Below are 19,130 nucleotides of genomic sequence, written 5' to 3'. Positions count from 1 at the left end.
TTCTTGAAAGAGTTTTAGAAGGATAGGCATTAGCTCTTCTCTTTTTATTAATTTTTCACTGGAGTCTAGTTGCTTTACAATGTGTTGGTTTTTACTGTACAGCAAAGTGAGTCAGCTATATGCATATATCACCTCTTTTTTGGATTTATTTCCCACTTAGGTTACCACAGAGCCCTGAGTAGGGTTCCCTGAGCTCTACAGGAAGTCAAGTGCCTATCTTTATCTGGATCTTTCCACAGAATTACAATTTCATATATTCAACTATTGGAGAAGACAATGGTACCCCACTCCAGTACCGTTGCCTGGAGAATCCCATGGATGGAGGAGCCTGGTGGGCTGCCGTCTATGGGGTCACACAGAGTCGGACACGACTAAAGTGACTTAGCAGCAGCAGCAGCATATTCAACTATCTCCTTCACATTTTTTACAAAGTCTACAGGAAATCTCAAACAGTACAACAGAAGCAAACTTTTGATCTAATCATACAAAAACTCTCTTCCCTAGCATTTCCTATCTCAATAAAGGACCACTGTGTTCTAGTTATTCAGAGCAAATCCTCGGACCCATTGGTCTTCCCATTCTGAAATTTCCTTGACATTTCCGGTTTCTAGAGGCCACTTAGTCAGACAGGCCATTTAGTCTACCTGAACAGGATAGACTAAATGGCCTAGCCTCACTTTACCTCTAAATCTCTTCAGAACACAAACACTTCACACCAAATACTATATTGCACAAATCGCCCTAATTGTCATCATCTTTGCCTTGATCATCACAATAGCTTACTTCTTCCCTCACCTTCTGTAAGGTACCATCCCCACAAGGGATAGGGTGGCCCCATAGAAGTAGGACTTCACACAGCACCATCTAAAGTTCCCCTTTCATTCAAGGTAAAACCTAAAGCCCATATCACTGCCTTTAAGACGCTACAAGATACCACACACAGGGCCTCCCTAACCACATCTCCTACTTCCCTCCATGATGTCATTCTTCTCTAGCCTCATGCCACCTTTTTAGATTCTGCATCCTGTACCTAAAATAACGCTCTCAGTTACCGGCATGACTTATCTCCTCACTTACTTCCCAATGCTGGCTTAAATTTTACCTTTTCACATGGTACCTCTGACCAATCTATAGAAAATGACTTCCCACCCCTGGAATTCTGTCCTGTTTTACTCTTCTCTACTTGTTAAAACCAAAACATATATATACACAAATAGTATAGATAAGAGAAAAATATTTTATACAAACTTCCTTATGAATGACTTTATGATCAAAAATGATTTTCATAAGAACTTGCATCAAAACCTCCAAAATGCTGTGAGCATTCCTCATCTGAACCATAGAAGAGTTGGTTTTGTGTGACTCCATTCTCAATTCTCCCAAGAATGCAACAGAAGAGACTTTACCACATACAATGAATACCTTAGGGATGTATGTGGTAAATTTTGGTTCCCAAAGATCGCTCAGTCACTCAGTCGTGTCTGACTCTTTGCGACCCCATGGACTGTAGCCTACCAGGCTCCTCTGTCCATGGGATTTTCCAGGCAATAGTACTGGAGTGGATTGCCATTTCCTTCGCCAGGGAACTTCCCAACCCAGGGATCGAACCCGGGTCTCCTACATTGTAGACAGACGCTTAACCATCTGAGCCATCAGGGTTAATCAGGATCACATGACAGGCTTGTTTGTTAAAACACAAATAGGTGTTTCCATTCCCAGAGTTTCTAACTAAGTAGGTCTGAGGTGAAGGCCCAGAATTTGCATTTTAACAAGATCTAAAACATGCTTAAGGTTGCTGGGCTGGTAACCATAATTTGAGAATCAGTACCTCAGTGCTTTAGGGCTTAATTCTCTATCAAAAATTGTTGAAAAATACTACTCTAATGTGAGGCTCACAGGATTATATTAAATTTTCTAAAATAGAGCTAACATTTATTCTTCTTAAAGTGAATGCTCACATAAAGATGAACAAATTCTTTCATTAATCTTAAAAAATATTAGAAATATCAAGCAGATGTCTAGCTCAGCAAGATTTAGGCTTTTATGATTTTTAATAGGGTAACATTTGATTAATGACCAAATGAAGGTAAATTTCTGTGTAGCAAATTTTAAGAAAACAAACCATGGTCAACTATTCATACCATGAAAACTGGTTCTCATTTACTGAGAATTCAATATTTAAAACAGTAATTGATAATCAAGATTGACTCATTATGTCATTAACTACTTTTTATCCAAAATGTGGGCTTTCCTGGTGGCTCAGTGGTAAAGAACCCTCCTGCCAAGGCAGGAGACATGAGTTTAATCCCCGAGTTGAGAAGATCCCCTGGAGAAGGAAATGGCAACCCACTCCAGTATTCTTACTTAGAAAATCTCATGGACAGGGGAGCCTGGTGGACTATAGTCCATGGGGTTCCAGAAGAGTTGAACATGACTTAACAACTAAACAAAAACAACTATCCAAATTGTGGTATTCTTTTATTATAAAATGTCAATATTTATGTTACTATTATCTCATATATCTCTACAGTCCATCCATCTCTAGTTACTGATTATTTAACATCAACCAAGCCAAGCACTGCTTTAGCTGTTGCAATGATCCTTTTTCACTGGAAAGTTTCTGTCAAGCATGATACCTGATATTTAATAACTGTTTAATGAATAAACACAGAAATGAATAGCAGTAAAATTTACAGGTACAAAATGTTTCCAAAACATGAAAACAAAGATAATGTAGTATAACCTAAACATAAATGATTTGGTATTTTGAAATCACTTACCTTTAAAATTTTAACACAATGTCTCTACAGCTGTGCAGATTGTTTACTACAGTAGGGCTAAGACTGCTTAACTTTCAAAGACCCACTCACCAGGCAGGCCCTCAGCCAGCGTCAGGGAGTTTGTTTCTTGGCGTGTTTCCAGGGATAGTTAACTGATAAGAGTGGTTCACTGTGCCTAGACATCCATGTAAACAATATGGTTTACGCTGAACACCTGCTTTCCTCCTGGGAATCTGAAATTTATGTGCAAGGCAGAACTATCTACATGACCAACCCAATGCCTTAAGACACCAAGTCTCCAATGGGCTTCCCTGGAAAGAAGCATCACACCCATGCTGCTGCCTTGTCATTGCTGGAAGGAAGGTGTGCCTGTGTCACCCTGGAAGGGACAGATCACGAGGACGATTTCACATGGACTCCTCCAGACTCTGTCTGGGTCTTTTTCACATACGAACCAACTTCACTCTAATTAATTTGAGCCTTGAGTTCACTCTAGAGCACCATGAGTTCTTCTAGCTAATCTCCACATATGGGAGTGATTCTTAAAGATGCCCAATATGGCAGATTTTTAAAAAGCCAAGATTCTTACCTGCTGATATGCGTCATAGATCACATCAAATAGAAAGGCCTGTGGCATTTCACTTGCCCTGTATCTGGCACGTTCCAGTGAGTGGTCTAAGCAGCTGTCTGCAGATGGACTGATGACAGTAGATACAAGAGGTCGGATTGCTCCTGAGGCCTAAAGAACAGAGATGCAAATGACACATTTACATGACCTAAAAAATATCTAAAAGTTAAATTCTGAACTCTGGATCTGTCTTGAAACGGATCTTATACCTTCAACAAGCTACCTCAAGAAAATATTCAAACAAGTCTTTATTTTGGCTCATAAATAAAATCATTTACAATCAAAAACCAGTCTCAATACTTCCCTGGTGATGCAGTGGATAAAAATCTACCAATGCAGGAGACGTGAGTTTGATCCCTGATCCAGGAAGATTCCACAAGTCGTGGAGCAACAAAGCCTGTGCGCCACCGTTAAGTCCATGCTCTAGAGCCCTGAAGCCATAACTCGTGAGCCAGCAAGCTACAACTACTGAAGCCCATGTGTCCTAGAACTCATGCTCTACGACAAGAGAAGCCACCACAATGAGAAGCCCGGGTACCGCAACTCAAGTATAGCCCCTGCTCGCCACATCTAGAGAAAGCCCACGTGCAGCATAAAGACCCAGTGCAGCCAAAAAGTCCCCACCGATCTCAAACCACTGCAGTTCTATATAGTAAGAGATATAAATAATTTTTCATTATGGGTCCAAAATCCTTTTCATCACAGGCTGTTGAAGTCAAATACTAAGAAAGGATGCTCAGATAAAATTGGACCCTCCCTGAAGATGAGAGACAGAAAGAGACTATTGTCCAAGAATGAAATGGGTTACACATGAACATTTACTTGTTAATGTGCCTTCAAGTATTTAATTTACATATTAGATCATTAAGGAAAAAAACACATTCCCTAAGATCTCCAAAATGAGCTCTGCCACCACCCAAATGACAATGAATTTCTGCCTTGCTCTAATTCCTGTGAAAAATAGCTCCCTTCAAACACAGCATCCATGTGAAGCTCCCAGAGGCAAAGCGTCCACTGATTTCAACTGCTCTGGTGAAAGCTCTGTCTCATTAATAGATGCATCTAAATTTTAAAAATACACCTTATCTGACAGTTTTTCCCTTTACCTTTAATAAAGTTACACTGTAATATAGTCTTGCAGGTCAATACCATACAGCTACCTTGGTGAAGTAGCCTTAAAATGAAGTTCCCAGTTAGGATAATTAACCCAACTGTCCTAGATTAACTGTAAAATGTCTTATCTTTCATATAAATACAGCATATAACATTAACACCTAAGAAGAATTTGGTCTCCAGGAGACCACATCTGAGAAATATAGACTGTCCACAAACTAGTTTACAAAAGCCAAGGGATTGGCTGAAAATCAAAGCTAATGTGTGAGCCAAGTAGACAGTGTACAAACTGTGTCACCATTTCCAATGACTCAAGCAGAGATTTGGAGCCTAGGCATAAAAGCAAAAGTGAAGAGAGAGCCAGGGCTGATAGGGAGTGATCATGTCCAAGTGGATGAAAGACAGGTAAAGAGCAAGCCCATTTGGTAGCTCTGTTTTTAGTTTTTTAAGGATCCTTCATGCAATTCTCCACAGTGGATGTACCAGTTTACATTGCCACCAGCAGTGTAGGAGGGCTGCCTTCTCTCCACACCGTCTCCAGCATTTACAATGGGTAGACGTTTTGATGATGGCCATCCTGACCAGTGAGAGGTGATAACCTCATTGCAGTTTCGATTTGCATTTCTCTAATAATTAGTGATGTTGAGCACCTTGAAAAGATGAGCTTTCTAGCCATCTGTATATCTTCTCTGGAGAAATCTTTTTCTTTTAATATTGAGCTATTTGCGTGAGCTATTTGTGTATTCTAGCGATCAATCCCTTGTCAGTTGCTTTGTTTGCAAATATTTTCTCCTATTCTGAGGGTTTTTTTTTTTTTCATTTTATGATTTCCTTTGTTGCACAAAAAGCTTTTAAGTTTCATTAGGTCCCATTTGTTTATTTGTGGTTTTACTTTTATTACTCCAGGAGGTGGAACCAAAAAGATCTTGCTGTGATTTATGTCAGAGTGTTCTGCCTATGTTTTTCTCTAAGAGTTATATAGTATCCAGCCTTTAATCCATTTTGAGTTTATTTTTGTGTATGGTGTTAGGGAGTGTTCTAATTTCATACTTTTACATGTGCCTGTCCAGTTTTCCCAGCACCACTCATCAAAGACACTGTATTTTCTCCAGCATATATTCTTGCCTCCTTTGACATAGATTAGCTGATCCAGCAATCCCACTTCTGAGCATATATCCAGAGAAAACTACAATTCAAAAAGATACATGCACTCCAATGTCCACTGAAGCACTATTCACAATAGCCAGAACATAGAAGCAACAGAAATGTCCATCAACAGAGGAATAGGTAAAGAAGATGTGGAACATATATAAATGGAATATTACTCAGCCACTAAAAAAGAAAGAAAGATGCCATCTGCAGCAACATGGATGGACCTAGAGAGTGTCATACTGAGTGAAGTCAGACAGAGAAAAACAAATATTACATGATATCCCTTATATGTGGAATCTAAAAAAAGGGTACAAAAGAATTTATCTACAAAACAGAAATAGAGTTACAGATGTAGAAAACAAACTTACGGTTACAAGGGAGTAAGGTGGGGCGGAGGGATAAACTGGGAAGTTGGGATTAACATACACACACTATATGAAACAGATAACTAATAAGGACCTACTATACGGCACAGGCAGCACAGAGAACTCCATCCAATACTGTGTAATGACTTCTATGGGAAAAGAATCTAAAACAGAGTGAAGAGATACACATATATATGTGTGTGTCTGATTCACTTTGATGTACACCTGAAACTAATATAACATTATAAATCAACTATACTCCAACAAAATTTAAAAAAGAGAGAGAGAGAGCAAATCCAACTTGTCAAGCTAGCACCTATTAGCAGAGGTTTTGGAAGACAAGACAGGAAAGGAATTCACACATGTACATAGTGCTTTTTAAGGGAAAAAACATAGTTCTATTTCAACTACTTACAGTTCACTCTACGCCAGACTATGTCATAACATTAGAAGAACATGAGATACACAAAATGTCACCAAGAGCTGTGCAGAGTCTCTTCCCAGCAAAACAACTGTAACTAAAGAAAAACATTTTTCAAAAACAACCATTTAAAGTCTTTGAAAATTGTCCTAAGGGCATTCAACAAATTAACATTTAAGAATCTCTCTTAAATCTTGTAAAGCCTGTGGTACTAGAACCATCATCCATTTTTTCCTTCATTCCACAACACCCAGCTCAGTGTGACTAAAGTTCCACTCAGAGTAGGTGTGACCAAGAAGACAGGCTTCCCTGTACTCCTAGCTCCCAGTGGGAGGGGCAGAGCGGAGCATTTCCCAGCCCACTCAACTCCAAGACACAAAGGCTCAATTACAGACAAGTGTGGCCAAGAGGTGGTAAGAGAGTCCTTCTCCCACAGAGTCTCCCACAGTCTCCACCCACAGAGTGAACACCTACCCCTTGCATGGTAGGCAGAGAACACTGCGGCCATCACCCTTGGCCCAGTTCACACAGAGGGCAGAGGTTCTGTGCTGGAAGAGGCAAAAAGAAGAGGAGGCTATTGCCTCTAGGCAGCACCTTACTCATGAAGAAGTGATGTCGCTCGCACAGCATGCCTACCAATAGCCCCAAAACACAGGCATGGTGACTTTGCACAGGGAGAAAGACAAGTTCTAATAACAGACAACTATGAAGCTCGCCCCAAGGGAATTCACTTAATTGGAAGTGAGTGTGAGAAAGTTTAAGGATAAGTACACGCTCAGAGATCAGCAATGATAAGCAATTAAGAGGAAGGTGATCACTTCATGAGAGCAAAAAGCTGAACCATAGGCAAGCTAGTTTATCGGAGACAACGAGAACAAGAGACAGCTAACAAGAATCTCCCACCAATCCCTAGAGTCAGAGCAAACCTCAAATACTGGCTTCACAAACTATCCCTGCCAAGGCGCCAGAATTTAATTGGATGGAACCATAGGGCACTCTATGTACTGGGCACTGGTCCAAAGTAAAACAGTTAGCAGGCAATGAATGGAACTTGTCAGTTGGGTGTCAGAGGCAGGCAGTATAACAAAGAGATCAGACTGCTAAAACCACTCTTATTCTCTGATGACTAAACACACATCTAGAACCCCACCCTCTGTGAAGTGACTTCAGAGGTTTTGCCCTGTACAGGAACAAGACTGTGACTTTTCTGGTTTATTTTAGTAGCCAAGAAAATAAGCCCTACAGAGATAGACAAAATACATTTTCTAAAATATGCATTTTTCAACAACAAAAAAATGGAAAGACATGGATCCAAACAGGAAGGTGAATCTATACAAAGAAAAAAAAAAATCAAGGAACAGAAACTGCCTGCGAGAGGACCAGATATCACACTTAAGCAGGTAAGACGTCAAATCAGGTATTACAAACATGTTCAAAGAACAAAAGGATACCATGTGTAAACAGAGTATGATGACCATTAGTATCATCAATATTAAGAAGAGATATCTTAAAAACTGAGTAGCAGTTTTAGAATTAAATGTAACTATAATGAAAAATTCACTAGAGAGGTTCAATAATAGATTTGAACTGCAGAATACCTGAATTTAAAGTTATATCAATAGATTCTACAAAGAAAAAATGAACAGATTCACCAAGATATGCAGGACATCATTACAGACATTTCTGTAATAGGAATACCAGAAGGAGAATAAAGGCAAGAAAGGAGCAGAAAAAATATTCAAACAAATTATGATTGAAAATTTCCCAAGGAAAACAATCTCCACACTCAAGGAGATCAATATATTCAAAGCAGAATACACACAAAGAAATTTATATCCAGACACATCATAGTAAAAAATGAAAAAGCTAAAATTACAAGAAAAAACGTTGAAAGCAACCAGAGAAAAATGTTTTATCATTAACAAGAGAAAAATGTTTTATCATTAACAAGAGAACAAGAGAACCAATAAGATTAAGAACAGATTCTAATCAGAAACAATGGAAGGAAGAGGGCAGGTAGGTGATATGATAACTTCTCAAAATAAAAACCTGTTAAACATAAAGTCCAGCAAAATGAGAATTTACAAAAATCAGATCAAAATAACTCAGAGCAAACAAGCAGATTTCATGTCTAGCTGATTCACCCTACAAACTTCAAGCTGAAAGAAAGCCAAGTGTAGACAGTAATTCAAATCCACATGAAAAAAAGACCACCATTAAAAAAAAAAAAAAAAAAAGAAAGAAATAGTATAAATGCCTATTTCTCCTGTCTTATGAGGTTTAAAAAGAAACTATAAAATATATAAGTAACTGATCAACCTATAACATTGAAACATGTATTTGACAAAAACAGCATAAAAGATTAGTAAAAGTGTATTATAAGAAGAAAATAATGGTACCTTGAGTCCACAGTAACAAGTGAAAACTGAAAATAGAAAACAAGAAGGTTAATATGACATTGGGCTTCCCAGGTGATGCCATTCCTTATAAATACAGCTCACCTTTCTTCTCAGCTTCTGTAACTGTTGTAAAATAAAATGAGGTGATAACAACAGTGGACTATTTGGGTTTCTAACATACATGCGTCTAACATTAAATAACACAAAAAGGCGGAAGAGGGAATAGAGCTATTTAAGGGTAACATTCCTGTATCTTCCTAGATTTTAGTTAGCATATATCTGGATTATTTTAAGATATATACTATAAGCCATGGAACAGTCACTAAGAAAATAAAAGTTGAAATGAAAAAATAAGCAAATTAATGTTCCAATAGAAAACATTATTTTAATATGAAAGAAAGCAGTAATGAGGAAAGACACACAAGAAACAAAATAAACTGGCCAATGTAAACTCAAAAATATCAGTAACATTAATTTTAAGTGGATTAAACAATCTAAAGTCATACCGTCAAACTGGACTAAAAACCCAACCGTATGCTATGTATAGGAAACAAAAATCTGAGACTCAAAGATCAAAATACACTGAATACAGAAGGATGAAAAGGATATATATCAAGCTAACAGTAACCATAAGAAAGCTGAAGTAGCTATATCAAAAAAAAAAAAAACAGATAAAATCCTTTTGTAATCAAAAAAGAAAGGGCAATTCAACAAAGTATAAAAATTTATCTAATAGATCCCCAAGTACATGGAGCAAAAATTGGTGGGACTTAAAGGAGAAATAAATAATCCAACCATTGGAGACATCAACATCCTATTTTCAATAAAGAGTAGAACAACTAGGCATTATGGAAATAAGACTTGAAAAGCACTATAAACCAACTATACCTAATGTATCAAATACTCCACCAACAAGAATATGTTCTTCTAAAGCATACATGGAGAATTCTCCAGATCAGACCAAATACTCAGCCATAAAAAAGACACAGTAAATTTTTAAAAATTAGAGTCATATTAAATATGTTCTCCAACCTTAAAAGTGAAATTAGAAAACAGTAGTGCAGCCAAATGGCTGTCTGAGGAGGCCCTACAAATAGCTGAGAAGAGAAGAGAAGAGAAAGGCAAAGGAGAAAAGGAAAGATATACCCATTTGAATGTAGAGTTCCAAAGAACAGCAAGGAGAGATATGAAAGCCTTCCTCAGCCATCAATGCAAAGAAATAGAGGGAAACAATAGAATGGAAAAGACCAGAGATCTCACCAAGAAAATTAGAGATACAAAGGGAAAATTTCATGCAAAGATGGGTGCAATTAAGGACAGAAATGGTATGGACCTAACAGAAGCAGAAGATATTAAGAAGAGGTGGCAAGACTACACAGAAGAACTATACAAAAAAGATGTTCATGACCCAGATAACCACAAGGGTGTGATCACTCACCTAGAGCCAGACATCCTGGAATGCAAAGTCAAGTGGGCCTTAGGAAGCGTCACTACGAACAAAGCTAGTGGAGGTGACAGAATTCCAGCTGAGCTATTTCAAATCCTGAAAGATGATGCTGTGAAAGTACTGCACTCAACAGGCCAGCAAATTTGGAAAACTCAGCAGTGGCCACAGGACAGGAAAAGGTCAGTTTTCATTCCAATACCAAAGAAAAACAATGTCAAAGAATGCTCAAACTACTGCACAATTGCACTCATCTCACACACTAGCAAAGTAATGCTCAAAATTCTCCAAACCAGGCTTCAACAGTATGTGAACCATGAACTTCCAGATGGTTAAGCTGGATTTAGAAAGGGCAGAGGAACCAGAGATTAAATTGCCAACATCTGTTGGATCATCAAAAAAGCAAGAGAGTGCTATAAAAACATCAACTTTTGCTTTATTGACTATGCCAAAGCCTTTGACAGTGTAGATCACAACAAACTGTGGAAAATTCTAAAAGAGATGGGAATACCAGACCACCTGACCTGCCTCCTGAGAAATCTGTATGCAGGTCAAGAAGCAACAGTTAGAACTGGACATGGAACAACAGACTGGTTCCAAATCAGGAAAGGAGTACATCAAAGCTGTATATTGTCACCCTGCTTATTTAACTTATATGTATAGTACATCATGCAAAATGCCAGGCTGGATGAAGCACAAGCTGGAATCAAGATTGCAGGGAGAAATATCAATAGCCTCAGATATACAGATGATACCACCCTTATCACAGAAGGTGAAGAGGAACTAAAGAGACTCTTGATGGAAGTGAAAGAGGAGAGTGAAAAAGCCAGCTTAAAATTCAACATTCAAAAAACAAAGATTATGGCATCTGGTCATTTATCTGGTGCAAATAAAAACACAAACTCAAAGATACCCACTCCTTTGTTCACTGTAGCATTACTTATAATAGCCAAGACATGGAAATCTAAATGGCCACATGAAAGAAAAGATAAAGAAAATGTAGAATACATACAATGGAATATTAATCAACCATAGAAAGAATGAAATTCTGCCATTTTCAATGACATATGAAGAACTCCAGGTTCTTCATATGTGCTAAGTGAAATAAATCAGACAGAAAGACAAATACTGTATGATCCCACTATGTGGAACCTAACCAAAACAAAAATAGCTCATCAATACAGAGAACAAGCTGTTGGGGGGAGGGGGAAAAACGTGTGAAGGAAGTCAAAAGGTACAAGCTTCCAGGTATGAAATAGGTCATGGGGATGTACTACAGTTAATACTATAATGCATATTTAAAAGTTGCTAAAAGAATAGATCATTAAGTCTCTTCAGAAGAAATTCTGTAACTATATATGGTGATAAGATACTGACTTATTGTGGTAATTTCTCAATGTATACAAATGTTGAAACATTATGTTGTATATCTGAATCCAGTATGATGTATACGTCAAAAAATGTTTTAGAGAACCAAAAAGTAATGTGGGAATTAAGAACACAGCCACTGAACAACAGACTACTAAATGAATCAGAGAAGTCACTGTGAAAATGATATTTTGAGAGCAGCAACATACACAAGGCAATGTAACCTGAGAATGCAGCTAAAGTATTTACAGCTGGGATTGTCCATATAAAAAAGACATTTTCCAAATCAAAAACCTAACCTTCCACCTCAAGATACTGGAAAAAGAGAAAGACTAAAGTTAACAGGGCACAGTGAACATAAAAGCAGAAAATGGGAAAAGGAAAAAACAAAAGCAAAAGTTGGTTCTTTGAAAAGATTTAACCACTTTTTTCTAGTTTAGCTAAAGGTTTGCAAAACTCAAATAAGTAGTATCAGGAGTGAAAGTGTTGACATTTCCACTAACCTTGTAGAAATAAGGAGTAAGAAAATTGCAAGTGTATTTTAACACATTAGGTTACAGATAAAATTACAATGATCCAGAGAGACACAACCAAAATTACTTCAAAGATAGAAAATTTGAATAGACTTTTAATAAATTTAGGCATTTTTTAATTTCCCACAAAGAAAGCCCAGGCCTAGATGGCTTCACTGGTTATATATAATAAAAGAAAAAAAACTGTAAACACCAATTCCTCACACTATCCCAAAAGGCAAAAAAGAGAAACACTCTCCAACACATTCTTTAAGACAAGTATTACCAAAACCAGAGACATCACCAAAAAACCTAACTACAGATAAATATCCCAGAAAAGTACAAAAAAAAAAAAAAAAAACCCCACAAAAGTCAAGATAACAAACCAAATTTGGCAACAAGTAGTATTATGTACCATGACCAAGTAGGATTTATCCCAAGAAATTTAATATTAAACATACCCAAAAAAAAAAAAAAAAAACCAATGTAATACATCATGTTAATAGAATAAAGAACAAAAAGACACAAACAACTCAAGAGACTTAGAAAAAGTATCTGACAATATCCAACACTCCTTCAAGAAAAAAGCCATGCAACAAACTAACAGCAGAGAACTTGCTCCATCTGATCAAGGGCATCTACAAAACGTCCACAGTTGACATCATACTTAATGGTGTGATGACTCAATGTTTTCCCTTCAACATCAGGAACAAGGATGTCCACTGTTTCCACTTTCAATAAAAGCACTGGAAGTTCTCGTCAGGGCAGTTACGCAAGAAAATCTAATACAGGCATCCAAGAAACTAAAACTGTCTTCATCTGCAGATGACCTAATCTTGTATACAGAGAATTCTAATGCATCCATTAAAAAAGTATTAGACAAATAAACTAGTTCAGCAAGAACGCAGCGGACAAGATTAATACATAAAAGTGTATTTCTAAATATTAACAATGAACAATCCAAAAGTAATTCATTTACAGTATCTTCAATAAGAACACTTAGGAACACTTAAAGTATATTTAACAAAAGGATAATATATTTAGATATAGTCAGTATGTGCAAAACATGCTAAGAACTACAAAAAAATTTCCTACCTCTTATAGAAAGGCCAACATCTCCACATACTTACAGGCATCCATTCCTTCCCATGTAGATCTTCATACAATAGTCTGTCCTGCCTCAATTTTTATTCTTTTATTAAATTGTCTCCATTTTTAGAGACAAACTGCTTAGAATACAAGCCATTTGTGACACCTCCCATCATTAAATCAGTCTTCCATCGATCATACATCTGCCAGCTATTATCAAATTTCTCCACACCAGTTTAAAGCAAAACTCTTTCAAACAATTGTCTGTACTGTACTACTCCTTATCTGTAATTTCTCTCTCCTCTCATGCATGTTATGGTCTACTTTTATTAGGATTTTATCTCCACAACTCCACAAAATAAATTTTTCAAGCTCACAATGAACCTCCACATTGCTCTTTATCTTCTTGAGAATGTCTGTTCACTTGGTTTTCAGAAACCGTTATCACCAAGGAAACCCTCTTATCTTTCCACACTTGAAATACTAGATCCTTAAATCCTCCTTCTAAGTGGAGAGTACTTCCAGAGCTCAGACCTCAGACTCCCCTAGCTACATTCATTCCATAGATGACCTCCTCAACCCCGTAGCTTCAAGTATCAATACCATCTTACACTAGACCATGCAAATCTATACACCCAACCCAGAAAGTTCTCTTTAAATCTGGACTTGTACATCCAAATACCTATTTAACATCTCTGTTCATTTCAAAACATACATCTGGACTATAAAATCAAAGTTCTGGTTTTACCCATACCACACACCCTAAACTGGCTCCTCAACAGACTTGCCCATCTACATACACATCTATTCTTCTAGTTATTCTTACCAAAAACCTTGAAGGTCATTTTTTTTCTGCTGTCTTACATTTCATCATGAATCCATCAGCAAAACATCAGTTTCAAGTATTACAAATCTGCCCAACGTTTCAGTTTCTACTGCCACAGTCTGAATCCAAGGCACCTATGTTCACTCTCTCAGCTCCCACACATGAAGCAGTGATCATGAACGCATTATAGCTGCGCAGAGTCACATGAACAGGTTTCTGCCAACATACTGTGCAAATAACATGCCATCAAAATATACGTAAAGCACTTAAAAATCTGGTGACTGTGTGAATTATACCTCAACCAAAAAAATAAAACCAACTAGTATGTTCTTTAGGGATACATGCTACAAAATTGAACAAAAGGGCAAGAAAACAAACTTCAAGATAATGTTTATCTGTCTAGGACAAGTAAGCATAATCAAGGCAGGGACAGAGTATCTAGTTGTGTTATATTTATTACACCACGTGTTGTATCTTCAAGTGTCTGAAGTTCTCTGCATGTTTTCAGTATTTTTAAACAGAGGATTTCTAAGCTGTATATCTATGGACCCTCATTTTGATTACTGAAAACTAACATTAAGAGCAGAGATCATTCAGAACTTAGATATCATTATGGTAGGACTGGTGTGTTCCAGAAATTACTAGGTTGTTTTCTATGGAAGCCAGAATATCACTTGGAAAGTAACACAACATAAAGACAATTGAAAGCAAAAGGTGGCCACCAGCTTCCTAAGTCCCACTAACAAAAGGCCCGCGAAAAGGGTAACAAGTGAAAATAACTCCTCTGTTAAAGTATGGGCAAAGTCAGTTGCCTTTAAAATACAACTGAAAAGTTTGTTATGAAACATAATTGCCAAATTATCAAACATACTGTCTCCGTGGGAATTAGCCTAATAAGCTCTGAATGGAAGCTTAACAGCTCAGCACCACAGTGATTACTTGCCTCTCAGGCTAATCTATCAAATATTTCCACATGTCAATGCATGGAAATCATCATAGATACAAATCATTCAATATGGAATAATGAACCCCACCTCTACAGTTTACTTTTAAAAGCAAAATTGAACAATGCTTATCATCCATCCACACAGCAGGTACTAACATGCATTCCTCCTCAGGCATCTGCATTCAAGCTAATTATGACACTCTACAACAGAAACCCTGACTAAGTAATTACCATTTCAGTTAGCTGAGTTGTCTTTATTCAGAGACTACTTAATAAATGTTTACAGAATAACATCTTCAAAGCTGATCATTGTAAGTTATGAGATTTTTTACTATTTAACATTTTTATAGTAGAATACTTCCAGTCTCCTTTTACAAGGAAAGAATCTATAGCTTATTCAGTACAGAAATATAAATTTTAGGAAAATCTGTACAAATTGTCCTATCACTACAAAGTATCCCTAAACTTGAATATGCAACAAAAAGGAATAAGGAGCCCCCATTGTATATGAAACTTTGATTCTGGAAAATTGGAGTAATACCATTTGTATAAAACTTAATGTGATCAGAGATATATTTGGATATCCACTAAAGTTTAATTCCTAGGTATACTTATTTCCCCTTGGTCTATCCTTTTGAACAGATATACAAGGGCAGATAGTTTCAGGTAATAAAACAAAACAAAGTCACCCACAAAGGATTAATCTCCAAAATATACAAACAGGTCATACAACTCAATATCAAAAAAACAAACAACCCAATCCAAAAATGGGCAGAAGATCTAAATAGACATTTATCCAAAGAAGACATACAGATGACCAAAAGGCACATGCTCAACATCAATCACTATTAGAGAAATGCAAATAAAAACTACAATGAGATATCACTTCACACAAGTCAGATGATCATTATCAAAAAGTTTACAAATAATAAATGCTAGGGAGAGACGGTCTGGGGGCTTCCCTGGCGGCTCATCTGGTAAAGAATCTGCCTGCAATGTGGGAGACCTGGGTTCAATTCCTGGGTTGGGAGGATCCCCTGGAGGAGGGCATGACAACTCACTCCAATATTCTTTCCTGCAGAATCCTCATGGACAGAGGAGCCTGGTGGGCTACAGCCCATGGGATTGCAAAGAGTCGGACATGACTGAGTGACTAAGCACAGAGAGGGTGTGGAGAAAGAAAACCCTCCTACACTGTTGGTGGGAATGTAAATTGGTACAGCCACTGTGGAGAACAGTATGGACTTTCCTTTAAAAAGAGCTATCATATGATCCAGCAATCCCACTTCTGGGCACATATCCAGAGAAAACCATAATTTGAAAAAATACATGCACCCCAGTGCTCACCCCAATACTATTTACAACAGCGAAGAAATGGAAACGACTGTGAATGTCCATCGACAGGTGACTGGATAAAGAAGATGTGGAATATATATACAATGGAAAACAAGTCAGCCATAAGAAATAATGAAATAATGCCATTTGCAGCAACATGGATGAACCTTAAGATGATCATACTAAGTCAGAGAAAGAAAAATATCATATGATATCATTTATATGTGGATTCTAAAAAATAATACAAATGAACTTATTTACAAAACAAACACACTCACAGACTTTGAAAACAAACTTACGGTTCCAAAAGGGTAAAGGTGGTAGGGGAGGGATAAATTTGGAGGTTGGGATAAACACATACACACTATGATATGTAAAACAGACAATCAACAAAGGACCTACTGTAGAGCACAGGGAATTCTACTCAATACTCTGTAATAACCTATATGGGAAAAGCATGTGAATGATAGATATATGTATAACCGAATCACTTTGCTATATGCCTGAAACTACCACAACACTGTAAATCAACTATACTCCAATATAAAACAAAAATTAAATAAAACAGTCCAGAACACATTGCATAAAATTATGAAACTGGGTAAAGTATATTCTCAATATACATACATATTAACTTCAACAGAATTTCCAAAGTGTTGTTCATCACTGCTAAATAATCATGCTGAATAGTTCTAAGAGATTCCACATACAACCCATGCCAAAGTTTCTCATTATTTAAATTCCACTGTTTCTCTTCAGATTAACATTTTTCTAACAAAAATTAATGCCACAACTATCCTACAGCACATGGACTTCAAAAAATAAAGAATTATCTTACTCAAAATGTCTATCATGCTAACATTGAAAAACCTTGTGCCTGGTTGATATTCAAATATGGCCTAGAGCCTGGTTTCAGACACAAAAATCCTTGTTTTATATATTGCAAAAATCCAAAACAGGAAGTATAGGAGACCTTGTTTTATGAGAAAAGATAAACCATAAACCAGGTCGGAAAAGGTCCCAGGCAGTCATACCCCTTAGATAAACACTCTTTCCATAAATAGGTCTGCAGAGATGTGGCAAGGAAAAAAATCAGTGCCAAAACCCTAATTTCACAGAAACTTGGAGGCAAGGATGCAGGAGGGCAGGAACACGGGGATTTCAAGAGAAGAGATGACGCCTACTGCCAGGGAAGATAAAAATTAAAAGCACACAAAATACATATCCCCTGTTTCCTGTGGCTCACATACCATACTAACAGTCAAGTCCAGTCAGTCCAGTTCCCTGAACATTTTAGTACTATCTACTTCCCTATCCATTTGGCTTTAATAGACTTCGTCATCATTCAGCTGCATCATTACTATAGATCCCAAACTAATTTCAGTTCCCTTGAACTCTTCCTTTAGTCAACCTACCAAACCAGGCAGACAGTCATCCTTGTAGAATTCAAGTCTTATCATTCCCTGCTCAAAGCTCAGTGGCTCCCTCTTACCTATGGACAAAATCCAAGGAAAGCAATCAGTGAGGATTAGTTAATTCCAATCTACAATGATTCCAGAGACACTGAAAAAGTCAAATTTAAGTGGTTCTATCCAATTGAACAGGGCAGGTCTGCAATTCAGAAGCAAGAAGCCCAAGAATAAGAGAGATTTGGGCCAGTGTTTCTGTGGGAGTTAAAACAAGTGCATACAGATGTGTTGTACCCATCAAAATAATAGTCTTGGAGGGGCGGTCCTAAGATGGCGGAGGAATAGGACGGGGAGACCACTTTCTCCCCCACAAATTCATCGAAAGAACATTTGAACGCTGAGCAAATTCCACAAAACAACTTCTGAACACTGGCAGAGGCACCAGGCACCCAGAAAGGCAACCCATTGTCTTTGAAAGGAAGTAGGAGAAAATATAAAAGATAAAAAGAGAGACAAAAGAGTTAGAGACCAAGACCCGTCCAGGAGAGGGAGTTGTAAAAGAGGAGAAGTTTCCAAACACCAGGAAATCCTCTGACTGGCCAGAGGAAGCTCAGAGGGCAACATAATTTGGAGGAAAAATACATAAATAAAACCCACAGATTTACGTGCCTAATGGCAACTCCCAACGGAGAAGTAGCCCAGACGCTCGCATCCACCACCAGCAAGCAGGGGCTGAACAGGGAGGTGCGGGCCGCATTGCTTAGGGTAAGGACCAGGCCTGAATGCCCTTAGGACAATCTGAGGGAGCTAAGGTGAGATAGCAACTCAAACTGTGGGATAGCCAGAGAGAGAGAGAGAGAAAAGAGAGAGACAGAGAACTTTCCCGAGAAAGGCCTTAACCTAAGGCACTACTGGCCGCTCACAGAACAAAGGACTGAGCAAATATCAGAGGAGAGCTAGCCGCTGCAGACCGGCCCATCCCCTGCCAGAGACAGGCAGGCGGGCGACAGCCAGAGCTGGAAGGCAAGGGGCAAACTCAGCCCCATAGATGGCATCCTCCACCAAACTGCGAGCAGGCTCCCAGTTGCTAACCAAGTCTTCCTGGGATCCTGGACGGTTGACATCCACTGGGAGGGTCACAGCCAGAGATCAGCTCCCCAGAGGAGACGCATGGCACACCTGAGATGGTACTCCCAATGCGCACCCAGGAAACCAAGCAGCTGGGACTGGGGAGGCGATAAGACACACCAAACACCTGGTCGCCTGAGCTGCTTGGACCTGGGAAGGGCACAAAACGAGGCCCAACTGAGTCTGCACCTTTGTGGAGTAACCCAGAACCTGAA

At 38.1% G+C, this 19,130-nt stretch overlaps 1 protein-coding gene across 34 annotated transcripts in view; it reads right to left on the bottom strand.

Moving 5' to 3' along the window:
- CRPPA (CDP-L-ribitol pyrophosphorylase A) overlaps positions 1 to 19,130 on the bottom strand; it is a 388,463-nt gene that overhangs the window by 340,363 nt on the left and 28,970 nt on the right. For 32 of the 34 annotated variants that reach the window (XR_015162880.1, XR_015162881.1, XR_015162886.1 and 29 more), the window contains one exon: positions 3,370 to 3,519. The exons of the other annotated variants lie outside the window; for them this stretch is intronic. Coding sequence is in view for 25 of the 32 variants with exons in the window: in XM_086397547.1 (XP_086253673.1) it covers positions 3,370 to 3,519 (150 nt within the window). In the remaining 7 variants the exon portion in view is untranslated. The remainder of the gene's footprint in view (positions 1 to 3,369; positions 3,520 to 19,130) is intronic. 34 annotated transcript variants of the gene reach the window in all.

The sequence above is a fragment of the Bos grunniens genome, chromosome 4 (assembly GCF_055505025.1).
Source record: "Bos grunniens cultivar Pamir isolate PY7600 chromosome 4, Bosgru_T2T1.0, whole genome shotgun sequence".
NCBI classification, from domain to species: Eukaryota; Metazoa; Chordata; class Mammalia; order Artiodactyla; family Bovidae; genus Bos; species Bos grunniens.
This window is presented reverse-complemented; position numbering and strand designations above follow the sequence as displayed.